This window comes from Corvus hawaiiensis, chromosome 25, assembly GCF_020740725.1.
Source record: "Corvus hawaiiensis isolate bCorHaw1 chromosome 25, bCorHaw1.pri.cur, whole genome shotgun sequence".
NCBI classification, from domain to species: Eukaryota; Metazoa; Chordata; class Aves; order Passeriformes; family Corvidae; genus Corvus; species Corvus hawaiiensis.
The window spans coordinates 1,005,711-1,023,674 of record NC_063237.1 but is presented as its reverse complement, the minus strand read 5'-3'; the positions used below and the strand labels follow the sequence as shown (position 1 = coordinate 1,023,674).

Sequence of the window (17,964 nt, the reverse complement as noted above, 5' to 3'; positions counted from 1 at the left end):
GGAAAGTTCCAGCCCATTTATTTGCAAAAAAAGGGCAAACAGAGCTTTGGAGTAATATTCCAAGGCAAATCTCCAGACTGCACTATTTAAGTCACCCACTTTCTATTGGGTTTGAGGTCAGGAGAGGCACCTGGACACTTGGGGTGAGCACGGGCCCTCAGCCAGCAGCTTGGTCTGAGGTCGGTTTGTCCCTCTGTGACTCCTGTGCCCTTTCTGCAGCCGGTTCGAGCACTGCTGAAGGCCTTGGGGCAAAAAGAGCCTGTGTTTGGGCAGTCTATCTGTGAACTCTTTGTTGCAAGGTACTGCAGAAACATGAAGTGTTTCAACAGTTTTATTGTATTTCTTTGAAGCAGATTACAGAGTGATTCTCTGTTGCTGTGATGGTGAATTCCTAAAGAATGGAGAATGGGAACGCTGGTGCTCCTGGGGCAGGATTTTCTCCTAGAACTGAGTTTCTGTTTTCCCAACATTCAGTGTTTTCTGTTCAGTGTAAACAGCCAGGAGCAGGAGAAACAGAGAAACAGGAGAAACAGGAGTGTCTGATGAGGACAGAGGTGTCCCTGTCTTTGTTCAGGTTGAGAGACAATGATCAGATTTCCAATGACACCATAAGGTGTCCCTAAAAATAGAGATGAGGTGAGAGGCCAGGGACAGAGAGGCTGCAGAGTGCCTCAGGCACAGTCACTTCCTTGGAGGTGGAATCAAATTGATTTATTTCCAGGCTCTATTTGTTGTTGATAGAGAAAATATCATTTGACTGTTCCAAATCAAGGAAAACACCTAAGAGCACAATACTGTGGTTGCATCCTTTGCACAGGCACTTGTCCTGCTCAAGGTCTTGAATACAATGAAGTACAACAGAATTGCTTGGGAGTTCCATGGATTAATTTCTCCAAGGATTGGAGGATTGGTGGAACTGTGCCATAGGAAATACTCCCAATCTTATAGAAACTCCATACTCTCCAGTCCTTGTGCTCTAACAAGTTGTAAAAGCCTGCATGATGCCTCAAAAGGCATTTTCTAGTTTTCATCTTCTTCTTTTTCTGTAAAAAACCTCCTCCCAGTCTCTCTCCTCATCACACTTTTGTGTCTCCACTCTTTTCTCTATAGGTCTGGAGTCATTATATTTAATGCAGCTGTGAACTTGTGTTATGTGGGGGGGTTTATACTTCAATCCATAGTTGAGGAAAAAAACATATTTGAAACCTGTGGCTATTTGACAGAACAGAAACTGCCTTTGTTGGCTTTGGAAATAATCCTGCTGGGTTATTGATCCGAGGGATCCGGCTGTGGGGGCTTTGCAGAGTGACCTTCACACACACCTGAGGCAGGCAGGGACTGCATTCCCTGCTGCTGGAGTGGGGCAAGGAGGAAAGAGTTCTGCAGTGATTCCAGGTGCTGATTTAGGATTTTGGAACTGCTAAATTTAATTCCTGCCCTGCCACAGACTCCCAGCTGGGTGTAGAAGAACTAAGTGTCTTTGTGAGTAGATAGAGCCCTTCCTTGGTCCAGGCATCTCAGGAAATACATAAATAAAACTTTCCAGCGTGTGATAGCTGCACTGAGCGCTGCGAAACACTCGGATGCTCTGGGAGTGGGAGGGTCACGTTCCTCCCTCACAACCAACAATGGAAGGGCCCCAGGATATCCGAGGAGAAGGATGGATTGGGAGGTAACTCGCAGGTAAAAGGAAAGTGCAAACGTCCATAAACCCTTCCTTGGGGTCAGGTTGGCTCCCCAGTCAGAGAGATTTTCTTTGGAAAGACCGAGCACCTTCTGCTGGGGTATTTCTGAGCCAGGGGCACTCTGGGCACACAGGAGCTGTCACAGCCCAGCCCAGCTCTGTGACAAGCACAAAGCCACCCTGCCCCTTCAGATGGACCAGCAGCCACCCGTCTTTGTGACCTGGTGGTGGGGTGAGGCCTCCTCCAGCCCCAGAGGAATCTGCTGTTACATCCTGAGTGCCAGGAAAGTGGTGCTGACACTTATCAAAAACTCACAGAGGAGATGAGAGGCACCTTCCCACCTCAGCGCTGAGTGAGGTGACACTGGGAGAGGCAATTACTGGGATCAGGGAGCTTTTGTGCCACAGGTCTCCCTTCTTTTTCCCTGCCTTTCAATAGCACAGCTCTTCTGCAGCCTTCCCTCCACCTGTGGACTCCTAAGCACTTTCCAAAGAGACAGCCACCAAAACCCCAAAGCTCTATTTATACAGAGTCAAAAAGATGGAACATTCCATGGTTCACCCCAAATCCACCTGCCTTTCCTCACCTTGCATGCACAGCTCTGTGTGGAAGGGCAGTCTGGTGGTGTTGGCTGTTCAGTCCCACTCACACACAGGCAATGAAGACAAGGGTGGAGGAAAGGTGCCTTTCTCAGGGAAATCAAAGCCCCACCTAAGCCAGAGCCTATCTAAAGTCATTTTTCTTTGGGTTGTCAAAGGCCATCTTCTCCTAAGATTTCTCCTTCCTCCATCTTTCCATGAGCACTCAGTGTTCAGCAGCCAATGCTTTTATTCTCTTCGGGTGCTGCTGCTTTCATTTCCTTTATTCCTGCACCAACTTCCCCACATTGCTCTTGTCTGACAATTAAGAATTTCATTCCCTTGCAGCACTGCAACCTAAAGCAGAATTATGTGGCCCAGAGGAACCTGGGCACAGTAACCTGGTTTATGTGGTGTGGGCTAACAGGCAGCAAAAGAACCAGGTCAGGTTTTTCAGTGATCTCTGTTCAGTATTATTGGTTGCTTGTTGAGTAGTACAGGACTCATTGTCTGCAAAAAAACGATGACAGGGTTAAGTAAAAAAATACTCTTTTGGGAGGTGTGGGAGGTTTGCTAAAGAACGGTTGCTCAATTATTCTCCTAATGTGAGAAAACACAGGCATGAGGTTTAAAAGAAACAAAAAGAGGTCTGCTTTTACACAAATTTGATGACAGATTCGCATCTTCAGACTCCACCTGCCTGCCAGTTTAGTCCTTTCCAGCATCAAATCCCATCCCCATGGAAATCTGTGTGTTTACTGCAGCCAGATCAGCAATTGTTTAAATGGGAAAAGCCCCCTGGTCAGCAGGGAAAGAAGTTTCTTCAAGTGTTTTGTACTTTTACCTTCAGTGATGTCTCTGGCAAATTGCTGGAGCTGCCAGGAGCACCTCAGCTCTGTCAGGAGGGGCTGAGAGCTGCTCTGCCAAGCGCTGCCTCCTGGAGATTCTCACCTAACCCCAGCCTGACTCTTGTGCAGCAAATCCCAGCCCCTAAATGTCGCCGCCTGCCCCGAGTGTGTCATCTGGGCAGAGCTGAACATCAGCAGGGCTGATAAAAACCTCTCTGCAAGGCTGATAATGCACTGACTCACAGCTCCTCATGCAGTAGCCTGTCCTGAAGGAAGGCAGCTTTGTACAGAAGTGACATTTTTATTATCCTGGCCTCGTTTAACCAAAGATGGTAAATGCCAAAGAAACAGAAGAGTGCCTGTGACTGTAAGAGGCAATTTCACCTCCTGGCTCTCTGTGCTGGAGGGAGAAGGGATTTACAGACTGCAGCCGAAATCTCTGGGAGGTGCATGAACATATTTACCACGATGTGGCAGAGATGTTTATGCCCGGCAGCAGTGGCTGTGCATGACACAGTGAGGAGTTAACCAGGTCCTTACACAGTTGCACTGCTCCTTTCAGAGCATCTTCTCATTTGGGCTAAAGTTTCCCAAGGCCCTTAGAATCACAAAGGAATGACAGCAAATTTCCTAGAAGATTCTCATGCCTGGGATCTCACAGACCATTCACATCCATATCACAAATTTTACTGCTGGGGAATTAAGACAGAAGCAAAAGCAGTGATTTGCTCAGAATTAGAAAACCCTGGAACCATTTGGAGCAGAAAGCTGGATAGTGTGCAGCCATCCAGAGCTGTGCTCAAACTGCTAACCAGGAGCATTCTGTTTAAAGACTCTGAAGAAAAAATTCATGTGCTTAATTATTTTCAATAAGCACAGACTGAGATTATGCTCACACTACAACGGGAGAGTTACAGATGAAATATCCATAGGAATTGCAATGCCACTGAAGCTGTCAGTGAAGTTCTTATCCAGCAGGAATTTTTCTGCATTACTGGATCACTTGGAAGGTGTTCCTGAAGGTTTGCAGAGATGCTTCAGCTGAGCTGTTGTTGGAGATCAGTAGCACCACCAGAGATGTTGCCAGTCCTGTGAGTGTTTTAGTTAAAAAGGTTCCCCTATACATTCATTACTGGTCAGCTCCTCAAACCTGCTCCACCAGAGTGATATTTCCAGTGATTTAGGATTTTTGGTTGCTTTTACTCTATTCTGTTCTTTGTAGTAAGTTTTAAGATCCTTTTGGTCTCTTTGGTGTGGATCCAGAACATGAAACCTTTCACTCTAGATTGATGTCTGGAACGGGATTGTTCTCTCTCCCATGGTGCCAGTGAAAGCTTTAAATTTACTTTTATAACAAAATTATCTTTAAAACAAGTCTTTTAAAATTGAAAACATGCAACCCTTGCCTGGTTTTACATTTAGATTGATGACAAGCTTTTTAGTCCAAATGGAGTAATTTTGGATTAATCAATCAATGCAAACATGCATCAAGAATATTGTTTGTAAGAAGGAAGCGAGGAGGTTCTTCACTACCTGATTCCCAGTGGATAGGAGGCTTCTTTCTCTATTAAAGAGGGGGAAAAGGTGTCTGATTGTTCTGCCATGTGCTTTCACATGCTGGGAAATGAGAGTCAAGCTGTGCCCCTGTCATTTTTCAGCACCTTGCAGCACTTTGCTCACGTGTAAAGAGACAAACTTCAGAGTGCAGAGACAGCCAGGCCAGGGGGTCGAGAGGTTTCAATTGCACCAGGCAGTGAAAAGGGCTGAGGACGAGTGTGAACACACCCCGAGCCAGCTCTCAGGAGGGACAGGAACAGAGCAGGGGGGGACTATTCTGTCAAAGTCCTGGATGCTCCCGCTGGACGAAGGGAACACACAGCACTGGACACCTGATCCCTCCTGATTTCCCCTCCCAGCGCCTCGAATCCCCCCATTCTCTGCCCCTCACCGTGGCTGCAGGGGCTCAGCCCTGGCCCCAGCCCTGCCAGGCAGGCGCTGTGGCAGCAGGAAGCTCTGCTGGGCACAGATGGTTGGGCTCCCTGCGGAGCAGAGCCAGCGGGGCTGGTTCCAGCAACATGCTCCGGCTGCTTCGTTGGAGCAGTGATTGATGGTGACTTAGATAAGGGCCACGAGGAATTCTCTGCCATTAACCAGACTTGGCTGCAGCCGAATGGAAGTGAAAATTTGTTGCTTCATTTATTCATCCTGCCTCTGCTTCCTTCCCGCCCACCCTTTGTGCTTTTTAATACCAAAAAGATGAAGCTACTTTGCTCAGTCTTAAAAATTGTCTCTCCCAAGATACTCTTAATTGTATCTCTACACCTTTTCTCATTCACAGGAGCATAAGAAGATTAAAGATAGAGGGAGCAGTGATAGATTTAGTTAGGTTTTAATAGGATTTGTAGAGGACAATGCAAGGAATGAACACCATACAAAATATTGCTGCTCTATCTTTGATATCCCTAAGGCTCCTTAGGTAGTCTTTGACAGAGATTTTGTCTGTGCCCTGCATCCAGAGTCAAGACTCTCATTTTTTAAAGGAGTATCTAATCATCTCAGTAAACAGGATGTTACATTATAACTGGCAGAAAGCATTGCAGCCTTCATCTTGTGTTATTTATCCTGGTAAGCATAACTCTGAACGTCGACAGTGAGATTGTTAACAGCTCTCTGATGCGTTCCTAAGAGCGCCCAGTGATTTTGTCTAATGTCAGGTGGAGCAAAGGGGTGAGCTCTGACAGATCTCATTAACAGCAGGCCTGGGTTCATCACACCTTCCAATGTGGGATTCAAGATGCTCAATTAAATGTTTATTTCACGTTTGAAGCCCAGGCTCACAAATAAACTTCCAGAAGGTGATTCAGCACTCCTGAAATCTGAATTATCCCTGGAGATGCCTTTCTCTGCTGACTGCAAGGGAAGCCTTCATGCATAATTTAGACTCATGTGAGATTTAGGTAGACAGCGGTGCTCAGTGCTTTCTCTTAATTTCTAAGGTTTCTCTTGATATGCACCCAGAACCTGAGGCATCAAAAAGCTCCTCCTGAAAAGATGTTGACGCATCTTTGTTCCAAGTTGTGATCTCGAGCAAATTTAGTGTGTAAAAAATCTAAGGACAAAAGAAAGCCCCAAAATGTTCCAAGGTTTAGCTTTTCCACACTCCCAGAGCGTGCCCATCACCCTGGCAGCGGCTGATGCTTGAAGGGCCTGTGTGTAATAAGCCAGTCTTTACTTCCAGGTCACTGCAGAGTTGCGTTCAACAAGTGGCTGTTGTGGGAGAAGTGTGAACCCTCCAGAAACAACGTCCTGATGGTCCAGATGGTGAAATAAAATGGCTTTTGTCTCTTTTCCTTCTGCCTGAAACTGTCTTTCTTTGTTGTGCAGCCCAGCCATGGCTGGAGATTCCCGGATCTTCATGAACCAGGACATGGACATCGGGGTCACATCCCGGGAGCCCAAGAAGATCCCCAAGCAGGCTCGGGATGACGTCCCCATCGCCACGGACAGGACCCGGCTCATTTCTGCCGAGGGCAAGAAGCCACGGCAGCGCTACATGGAGAAGAGCGGGAAGTGCAACGTGCACCACGGGAACGTCCAGGAGACCTATCGGTACCTCAGCGACCTCTTCACCACCCTGGTGGACCTCAAGTGGCGCTTCAACCTGCTGGTCTTCACCATGGTCTACACCATCACCTGGCTGTTCTTTGGGTTCATCTGGTGGCTCATCGCCTACATCCGGGGAGACCTGGACCACCTGGAAGACGAGAACTGGATCCCCTGCGTTGAAAACCTCAGCGGGTTTGTGTCGGCATTCCTGTTCTCCATCGAGACCGAGACCACCATTGGGTACGGCCACAGGGTCATCACAGAGAAGTGCCCCGAGGGCATCGTGCTGCTCCTGGTCCAGGCCATCCTGGGCTCCATCGTCAACGCCTTCATGGTGGGGTGCATGTTTGTCAAGATCAGCCAACCAAAGAAGAGGGCGGAGACCCTCATGTTCTCCAACAACGCCGTCATTTCCATGAGGGATGAGAAGCTCTGCCTCATGTTCCGGGTTGGGGACCTCCGCAATTCCCACATTGTCGAGGCTTCCATTCGAGCCAAACTGATTAAGTCCAAACAGACCAAAGAAGGGGAGTTTATTCCCCTGAACCAAACGGACATCAACGTGGGATTTGACACCGGAGATGACAGGTTGTTCCTGGTGTCCCCTCTCATCATCTCACACGAGATCAATGAGAAAAGCCCCTTCTGGGAGATGTCCCGCACCCAGCTGGAGAAGGAGGAGTTTGAGATTGTGGTCATCCTGGAAGGAATGGTGGAAGCCACAGGTAAGGATCTGTCGACAATCAGTCACGGTCTTGAGGAGGAAAGGGGCACAGTGAAAGGCAGTTTGGCGTTAGGATTTCACTGCCCATGTCACCTGGACTGGGAACACAGTGGAGTTTGTCCTTGGGTAGTGCCTGACCCGGGCAGGGTGTCTGACATAACCAGTAGTGAAAGGTGGGGCCTTTAGCTCCTGTTGTAGGTCTTCGCCCTCTTTTTTGTAGTGTTTCACCCTCTTTTATAAGTCTGGGATTGAGGTAAAGGGGTTAGTCCAGGAGCTGCCCATAATCACTTAGAACTGATCCAGAGGAGAAAGAAGCAATGGATTAAAGGAATTCATGAAGTCTCTGGTGGACCTGTTTCCTGTGATCAAAATTCATGGTGCGAATCTTTTCCCATTTCTCCTCTGTGTTAAAGACTGGCTGTAACTGTGCTATTTTAGGTACTGCTGTAGTGTTGATTTTAATGGGGGCTATGAAGTGCCCAAGTCTCACTGTATCCCATAAAGCAGCACGTGCTGAGGCTGAATGACTTGCACGTGGTGCAGGACACACATCCCCAGAAGGAGCTCAAAGAGGAAAAATACAGAAACTGCTTTTGTGACTCTTGCAGCCCTGCAGCTGCTTAACAGCTCAGACAAAGCTGGGTAATGGGAAATTAGGAGATATCCTCAGCCCATTCCCAGTTTCCTCCTAGGGGTGTGCTTGTGGCAGGCGATGAAAGAACTCTGTGTCCGTGTAGAGTGAATGTGGAAAAGCGGTGAGCTCCAGCTGTCCAAGGAGTGGGAAAGGCAGCTGGGGGGAGGGATGGGCACAGAGGCTTCCCAGCTCCTTCCCACAGGTGTCTCCCACATCTCCCTATCTCCCTCTCTCTCTGCCTGGGGAGGAGGCTGCACCTGGCAGTGGTGGCACTGTGGGTCATTTCCACTTGCATGAATTCCTTTGTTCCAGGTTTCAGGAGGAGCTGGCAGCTCTTCCTGCTGCACTTGTGGCACAGCAAGTGTGTCCAAGCCCCTGAGATGCTCAGGTCCCTTCCAGGCAGGATTTTCCAGCCTGGGGTGGGCAGAATGCGTTGGTGGAATCAGGGTCTGCAGGGGGAAAGGGCTGCAGGCAGCTCTGAGGAGAGAACTCCTGGCTAAAGATGAACAAATGAAGTCAGAGGTGCAAAAAAAGCTTTTATGAGCAGGTTTCCCCTTTGGTGTTTCAGGATTTTAGTTATGAGCTCAGGGTTTTCCTGTGGGTGGTGGTTGGATTTTTTTCCCATTCTCTCTGAATCATTAGCAGGGGTTTTCAGCTTGTTACAAGTGCTCAGTGGTGTCAGCACCCTGTCTCACAGATTCTGCCCCTTGCTGACTGTTAATGTTATCCCCTCCTGCAGATTTGCTCATTAGTCTCCCAACAGCCAGAGGAGGAAAATCTCTCAAATTCCTGCATCCCAAACCTTTGCTCCTAGAGGCAGCTGTCTAGAGAGGTAATTCAGTGTCCCAGAGTCTCCCTTTAGGTGACAGCAGTGGCTGGCTTCCCCAAGCAGAGCTGATGGGAGGGGATGGATAAGTTACATTACACTGAGGCTGGAATATGTGTTGTGGACGTGGAACTCACCTGGCACTTCCAGGGAAATGTACTTCCTCAGCAGAGCATTGTAGAGACGTGGCAAAGGAAGGGGTGGGTGGAAAAGACTGTCAAAGGCAAGGATTTGTAACAGTGACTTATTCCGCAGCCTAAACATTTATTAGAGGCTGGAGCCTCCTAATCTGAGCATGGAATGCAGCTCCTTGTTTGTCCAAAGCCTCTTTCCCTGTCACACAGTGACACTAGAAATGCTTTGAACTCCTGCTGCTCTGCCTTCCTCGCAGGAAGGCTCAGCCTCTGCTGGGGATGTGTGAGAGGAAGTCATTATCAATAACAACCTCGGAATTAAAAGCATGGCATGGGAATAATACTGCCTTACAAATGGGCTCCTCTCCCAGAGGGATCACACAGGCCGGGCTGTAATGGTGTTAAGGAGCACACATCCGTGGAAATGAATTATCCTGGGCTCAGAAGGCAGCCTGGGAAATCCCACACTGCAGCTGGGGGAGGCACTTTGCACTGAACTCGGAGCTGGGTGGACCTTGGATGATTCCAGGATCCGATTTGGAGGCTGGGATGTGCCTTGAAGGACCTATGGCAGCCAGGGGGGAGGGATATTTTGTCACAAGAAGAGTGGCCTGCAGAGACAGTGTTTGTGCTTTCCTGCTTTGTCCTCACACTTGGGAACACTGATAAAGCAGTTTGGGGTTATTAATCCCTCCCTCCACACCTTAAAATCTGCTCCAAGCAAATTCTTTAGGCTGTTCCCAGCCCATGGCACTGCTCAAGCCCCATCTGCTCTCAGGAGTGGTGTGATATTTACACCCAGCAGGACTTCTGTTAAATCCTGACACTGTCACAGCCTGGTCGGGTTCAGGGCAGCGTAAAATACAACAGAGAATTTGTTCCCTTAGCAACCCCTACGAAAAATTAGGAATCCACTCCCCAGAGTTCAGAGGTACCACTGGTCAGAACATACAGCTCTGCTTCCCACCAGGTGTTTGGAAAGCAGGTCAGAATGGTGACTGGCAACATATCAACGACTACAGAAATTTTAGCATGACTAAAAGTGGGGATGTTTTTCACTGATAATTTGGGACAGCGATTTTATAGCTATTTTCAGTAGATTTAACCAGGCACACACATATTACAAATGTAATGTATTGTCTCCTCTCAAACAAGCAGCTCTATTTACTGACATTTAAGTTTAATTCTGACCCAGTGCAAGGCAGAGACGGTAAATAGCTTCAAATGAAAAGTGTAGAGTAAATGCTGAGGAGTTCACATCCTTCAAGACATTGGGGTTTTTACATTTTTACAAAGTGAAACATTGTGGCTTAAAACAATGATTTTGTGTTCAGGTTGCCTTGACTTTTCAAAGGCCTGAGTTACAGCACATGAAGAACAGCAGCTCACCGGCCAGCCTAAAGCGCAGTGGGTTTATTTTGCTGAAAAGGACAATAAACGTGGTGTTATTCCAGCGAGAGCCCTGGGGGCATCCAGGGCTGCCCCACTGCCTGACCCTCAGAGCCAGCCATGGCACAAAGCCAGATGTGGCTTTTCCCATCGATATTTGGGATGGGCGAGGCACTGTGGCTCCTCAGCGGATGGGAAAGGCCAAAGGCAGAGTGAGTTTCTGGGCAGATCTGTTGTGGTCATTGCTGGGTGAAACAAGCACTGTGAAGACAAAATCAATATTGCTGACAAGTGTTCTGACTCCAGGGATGCTTTGTGGGTGTCTCGGGGGCAGCAGCATCGCTCCCAGTGCTCCTGATGAACTGGGCACAGGGATTACTGCAGGGAATTCATTATCTCTGCCTTATCAGAGCTGGACTCTTGTCAAGATCAGCTGCCCCAAATCTGACCTGCAAGAAAAGGGAACAAAGCAAAGGTGGAAAATCTGTTTGCACAGCGAATACATTTTTGCTTTCCCTGCTTCTCTGCTTCCCAAAATCTCAGGGCCACCCTCGTGACAGGACAGCTCCTGGTTGCTGTTGGCCAAAGCTCCTGCCCTTCCCCTCCTGATCCCAAACTGAACACAGTTTGGAAGCTGCTGGGACAGGGCAGAGCAGGGCAGGTCCAGCCCCCTCCCAAGTGGTGCAGAATCAGCTGGGCTGTGATGAAGGATTTGCCTGATCCAATTAGGGAACATTAGCAAGTCCAATTTTTTTAAATACTGTTTTTCCCTGTAAGCCATCACTCCATGTGCTGACACACTCTGCATATCCTACCAGACTTCCTGGCAGGTGATTTGAAGGGACTCTCTTCTCTTCCAGCTTTACCCTTTCTCTGCTGTTTGCTGACAGTTACTCAAATCCTGCTTTTTCCGTAGCTTCCTGCTGCCCTCATTCCCTGGGCTCAGCCTCCAGCTCTGCTCTCTGGGCACGGAGGGGGCAGAGCTTGTTACTCCACTCCTGGTCCTCCCTGGTTTTCATTGCCTCTTTTCCCCAGCACAATTAAATAAGGCACAAGAGACACTCCAGATGCCTCATTAGTCCAGTCACTAAATGAAGTTTTAATGAACTCTTATGTAAGTACAGGTATATATTCTTCTGGCTTAGAGTCTGTGATAAAAAGGGATTTAGTGATTAGAAGTAATTAACCCATCCTGTCCCTGTGGGAGAGTAGGCAAACAGCAGAGTTTTCGCACCTCCATTTATCCACCTTTCCAGAGGACAGAGTGGAGTTTCCTGGCTGTAAATGTAGGGCCAAATGGAGTAGTGACAACAAAAGATATGCTGAAATTAATCATTATTTTCATGGGAGAACAACGGAAGGGTAAAATTACTAAATTGAGTTTCTGGGCATTCATCATCTGGTTTGGGTTGTCTTGTGTTGTTTTGCATTTTGCATATAAATAACTTTTCTGTGAGGAGGACCTTGCAGAAGTGTTACAGAAAGTGCCTGAAACATTATAGGGAAGAGCTGTCTCAGGTCATTGTGCCTGAGGTGCCCTGCAGTCACTGTAAACCCCTTTAGGAGGGACCCGAAGTTACCTGGTGTGAGCTTGGCTCCGGCTGGGCCTGGTAGAGATTATGGGAATTGAATCCAAGGTCTTTACATCATAAAGTCCTTTTATTATATTTTTTTCCCCAGTGCCTAGGAGCTTTTGCATGCCTGGAGAGCATTCAGATAAATTAAAATCCTATTACTCTCCTCTGGCATAAATATCAAAGTGAATCAAGCCCAGCCATGTCCTCTAAAGGAGACAAGCACAAATAATTGGAGGACCATGCTCCTACCTTCTAATATTCCTTTTCAAGTTGGAGGAATATTGACTTTTTGGAGGTTATAGTGTTCTTTGGTCTAATTAACACAGAGGGACTAATAACTTTTATAACTTACCATATGCTAATGTAAATTGAAAGACATGTATTGCTTAATTACAGCAATAGAACTTAAATTTTTTATAGCCTCTCCTTGCCACCCCTAAACTTCCATCACTGCCACTGCACCTCCGAGGCCATCAGCTCCTGGGGTGTGGGTGTTCCACAGCTTCAGAGCATCTGGGAGAAGGGGAAAAGTCACCCTGGACACAAGAGAATGTGCGAACAAGGGCAAAGGAGGGAGATCACTCCCAGCAGTGACCAAGCTGGAGGGAGCTGAGCAGATCTGGCCCAGCCCAGCCCAGCCCAGGCACATGACATTTCTCAGCAGATAATCACTGAGCTCCCTGGAATTTCAATGAGCACAGTTAATTTTAGCCTGATGAAAAATGTGGTCTTGACACCCCCAGGGGCTGGGATATCTCTGCCCACTGAGGAGGTTCAGGCCATGGAGCAGCACTGGAAGATTCGCCTCTGCTCGGGGTGGGATCCCATCGAAGCCTGGGGATTGCAGAGCACCCTCTGCATCCCCCCGTGCTCTCCCATTACCCCTCCAGTGAGGCCACCTGGCTCGGATGGGATGTTTGCCAAAAATCAGCATCCCCCAACAGCTGGGGAGAGCCTTTGGTGGTACAGACAGCTGCAGCTGCAGATTTGGGGTGACGAGGGCTGGTTTTACCTGGGAACCAGGATCAGCGTCCCCTGTGCCGGCATGGGGCAGCGCAGAGCTCTGCTGCAGGGGCAGGATCAGAGGGATCAGCTCGGAGCAGCCCCAGCCCCGTGCTGAGCCAGCTCCTCCTGCCCTTTGTCAGCACGTTCAGACATTCCCAGCCCTTTGATAACGCAGGAGCCGCTTGATCCCGCTGATTGTGATGACAGGAAGGAGCCCTACTGGAGAGTTCCCTGGCGCTTGTTTTACAGCAGCGTTTCCTCTGTTCTCAGACGTGGTGAGACACCTGCTTTAATGCACATCACAGTCTCTGCACCTTTTCAGCTGCTGGGAAGCAGAACGGAGCTGGATAGGGAGGATCCCTGGCTGCCTTCAGCAGGAACAGGCACAGCTCAGTTATTGATCTGTGGCTCCAACCCACAGACAAAACATCCACTTCTTAGGACTCTGCTATAATGAAATTATCATTAAAACTCTGGGAAATGTTTATTGCACAACTTGAAACCAGGATACAGTGCCCTGGTCTCCAGCTGCTATCAATCCTGTGACTGGTTCCAGCTTTACTGAAAACTTGATACATCTGCTTCTAACTTCAAACAGGTTTTATCTCTGGTTTCTATTAAAAATGAGTTTTGTTTGCAACACGAAGCTGAGCTGCTCAGTGAGAGATGAGAAAGCTGCAACTAAAAGTTGGCACCTGAAGATTTCTCATATCATTCCATGTTTTCCATAACGGACAGATTGCACACATTTATATTGAACATAAACTTTTTTACATTTAAACCAGATTGTTTGTTAGATGAAACTTCTAATGGTCTTACAGCCTGGAAAATAGGATAGAGTTGAAAACTATGTGTCTGTGACTTCAAGTACATCCACTTGGACCGCAAAAAGGAAAATGAGGATACAGGGCCATGAAGATGATGGGATGGAGCAGCTCTCCTCTGAGGCAAGGCTGAGACAACTGGGATTGTTCAGAAGAGAAGGCTCCAGGGAGAGCTCAGAGCCCCTTGCAGGGCCTAAAGGGGCTCCAGGAGAGCTGCAGAGGGACTGGGGACAAGGCATGGAGGGACAGGACACAGGGAATGGCTTCCCAGTGCCAGAGGGCAGGGCTGGATGGGAGATTGGGAAGGAATTGCTCCCTGGGAGGGTGGGCAGGCCCTGGCACAGGGTGCCCAGAGCAGCTGTGGCTGCCCCTGGATCCCTGGCAGTGTCCAAGGCCAGGCTGGGCAGGACTTGGAGCAGCCTGGGACAGTGGGAGGTGTCAATGTTTAATGTCCCTTCCAACCCAAACCATTCTGGGATTCTGTATTCTTTCGGCATGAAGTTTGTTTAAATGAAACCTCCAAATGCCACTTCTCTGTATCTGCACCATTTAAATCCAAAATGTGTAGTCATATCTTCTTTAAGGAAAGGATTAACAGCCTTTATCAGGGCCGTACGTACTATGGTTAATAACATGGCAAGAAATTTGGAGAGTTTGGAATCTCTCTTGAGTTCTTGTGCTCCTCGAAGTGTCAGGGCTTCAGGGCTGCATGAGTGATATGGAAGAGCAGGGATGTCACAGCTGCTGTGGCACCCAGATCTGGGTCTGTTTGCAGCCAGGAGCTTCACTGGCTGATCCTTGTGGCTTCCTTCCAATTCAAGATATTCTGAATTCTGATTCTACTTGATGTATAGGAGCATATCACAAATGATTCCCTCTACCTGTGACATCCCATAGATTCAGATAAACAAGAATTCTGCAATTAAACAGGTGATTTTTTCAGGGATACACAGAGGTCTGAGTCCAGGGGACTGCTGTGCCCCACTGCAAGGGGAAACTGGCATATTCCGAGCATGGAGGGCACACGTTGTGTTCCAGTGGAAGTGGCTGCATCCATGTGCTCTTAATAAAAATTAGGTTTATTGTTTCCACACCTCTTCTGTCATCTTTTCACAGTCACAGAGGCAATAATTAGCTAGGGACATTACAGATGCATTAATTAACCAGGCTGGAGAGCACAGGGCAGCCTGCAAAGCAGGCACTTAATGGAATTTGAGGCAGAGACAATGGCGTTGTTTACTGGGCGATGTGGGAGTTGCCAAGCAGTGTGTCCCCACGCAATTAAACACCACTGCACATGTGCTAAAAAGGAATATTTGAATGGGATTATGGAGCAATTACAAGTTGTCTTATTGTGCTGGCTCAGTGTCCCCCTGGGGTTACAGAAAGCAGCTCCTGCAGGAAGCTGGCAGCAGCAGTGTTTGGTTGCTGAAAGCTTTCCATTGTTCCTGCCCTAATTGAATCCTTGGAGCAGGACTGGGACGGTGTCCCAGGAGCTCAGGTTCACTCAGGTGCTCCCCCAGGGAAGGAGCTATTTCAGGCCCGGATTATAAGGCAAGAGTTCCCTTAGGGACCTCCAGGCCTCCACATTTCACAAAGACACCCCATCTTTGCCCCAGGGACTCCTTCGTGGTACCTTGATGCAGCACTTGGAAAACCAGGGTAAGAATCAGCTGGTTCATTCACAGGGCTGATCCTGGAGCCTGTGGGGTCTCCTCTCCTGCTCTCCTTGCTTGCTCTGGAGGAGGAACTTGGAGGCCTTTGAGATTTCTGGTGCCAAACCAGCTCTGTGCAAAGGGAAAAGGGCTGGTTTATTTTAGCCAGCTGCTGGTTTCCAACCTCCTGGCACGAGGCAGCACCACGAAATGGGATTAGCCCTGCAGCCCTGACCCCCATAGCCCAGGAATAAAAGCCCTTGCCCAGGGAGGTCAGTGTGTGAGCAGTGCCGGTGACACAGCTTCCCTGGGAAAACCTGTCCCAGGACTGGCAAATCAGCAGGACTCCGGGCTTCCAGGGTGAGTGGAGCTGGCCCAGGGCAGGAGGGCTGGCCCTCTTCACGGCGAGGGCGGGCGATGCTGCACATTGCAGAGCCACCGGAGTCAGGAGTGGCCTCACCCTGTTCTTCAGCTGTAAAGCAAAAGCCGAGAGTTTCCTGAAAAGACGCTGAAGTTCCACAGAGCTTCTCCTTAAGGCGGCAACACTTGGGGTGATTTTTAATTCCCTGGCTGTGTTTTTCATGGCAGCCTCTGCACTTCCTGGTTCCTTCCAGCCCAGGAAGCAGGCACGCTGGAACAGTGTGACTAACGCTGTACTTGTTGTTCCTGCCCAGAAGCAAACACTCCTGCAGATCTTCTTGAGGGGAAAAATTGGGTTTTCAGTCTGTGCTACAAAACTGCAGATGTCTCAGCATTGCGTGTGTCACCGTCTCTTCCCCTTTCAAGGAACAAAATACTCCTGGCCTGGTAGCTTTAAACCAAGGAAAGCAGTGAGAGACTTTCGGTTTTGCAGAGCACTTGCATGTGTGGGTGTCTTTTAATGGTCTGTAGCAATTCTGAGAACAAAATAGTCCTCTTTTCACAAAGGCGGGGTTTTTTTAAAAGGAAAGGGGTTTTCTGATTGCTCTGAGATTTCAGTCACTTAGGAGCTCACAGAGTGAGAATATGTGCTATGCTCTTCCTTGAATGATCTGACACTGAGACTTTTCCCCCTATGCATTACTTCAGATTTCTGTCTGTGTGCTCTGGGCTGCAGGAATTAGACTTGAAAGTATTGGCCAGAAACTGGATCGAGTGCATGTTCTGAATGTATTCCAGTCCGGCCAATCTCTCACCCTCCATGAGAGAACAGTGGGAGGACTTTGTGAGGTTAGGTTTTCACTGGAAATTAATTTCAAAATCAAAACATAATTAGAACAAAGAGAAGACAAATGTTTGGAAGAGAAGTGAGCCTTGACATTGCGAGGTGATTCCAAGGGCATTTGCACACAGGTGTGCTTATCCTTGCTCTGCAAAGCTCTCTTTAAACTTTTCTAAAGTAAATTAGCTCTGAGCCGTGGGGCTGAGAAGCAGCTCGCCAAATATCAGTGCCCTGTTAGCCACAGTTCATTCAATCCACAACCCATCGGGACAAGGGATTGAACCCTCCAAGGGGATTTCAAAGCCAGCTTGGTTGGGAACCTCTCACCTTCCGGGCTGTACGTCCAGGTGTGAGCGGCTGCGTGCACAGGAATTGTGGCACTGATCCAGAGGGAATTGTGGCACTGATGGAGAGGGAATTGTGGCACTGATGGACAGGGAATTGTGGCACTGCTGCTCAGGGAATTGTGCCACAGCTGCTCAGGGAATTGTGGCACTGCTGCTCAGGGAATTGTGGCACTGCTGCAGGGGAATTGTGGCACTGCTGCACAGGGAATTGTGGCACTGCTGCACAGGGAATTGTGGAACTGCTGCAGGGGGAATTGTGGCCCTGCTGCAAGGGAATTGTGGCACTGCTGCAGGGGAATTGTGGCACTGCTGCACAGGAATTGTGGAACTGCTGCAGGGGAATTGTGGCACTGCTGCACAGGAATTGTGGCACTGCTGCAAGGGAATTGTGCCACAGCTGCTCAGGAATTGTGGCACTGCTGCAAGGGAATTGTGGCCCTGCTGCAGAGGGAATTGTGGCACTGCTGCAGGGGAATTGTGGCACTGCTGCAGAGGGAATTGTGGCACTGCTGCAGGGGAATTGTGGCACTGCTGCACAGGGAATTGTGGCACTGCTGCTCAGGGAATTGTGGCACTGCTGCACAGGGAATTGTGGCCCTGCTGCAAGGGAATTGTGGCACTGCTGCACAGGAATCGTGGCACTGCTGCAGGGGAATTGTGGCACTGCTGCAGAGGGAATTGTGGCACTGCTGCAGGGGAATTGTGGCACTGCTGCACAGGAATTGTGGAACTGCTGCAGGGGAATTGTGGCACTGCTGCACAGGAATTGTGGCACTGCTGCAGGGGAATTGTGGCACTGCTGCACAGGAATTGTGGCACTGCTGCAGGGGAATTGTGGCACTGCTGCAGAGGGAATTGTGGCACTGCTGCACAGGAATTGTGGCACTGCTGCACAGGGAATTGTGGCACTGCTGCAGGGGGAATTGTGGCC

The 17,964-nt window shown here is 48.8% G+C and overlaps 1 protein-coding gene across 2 annotated transcripts in view; it reads left to right on the top strand.

The window, feature by feature from the left end:
* The window catches only part of KCNJ5 (potassium inwardly rectifying channel subfamily J member 5), an 81,625-nt gene that overhangs the window by 1,620 nt on the left and 62,041 nt on the right, over positions 1-17,964 (top strand). For both annotated transcript variants that reach the window (XM_048328571.1, XM_048328570.1), the window contains exon 2: positions 6,496-7,442. In XM_048328571.1, the coding sequence (XP_048184528.1) occupies positions 6,503-7,442 (940 nt within the window). In that variant the 5' untranslated portion in view covers positions 6,496-6,502. The remainder of the gene's footprint in view (positions 1-6,495; positions 7,443-17,964) is intronic.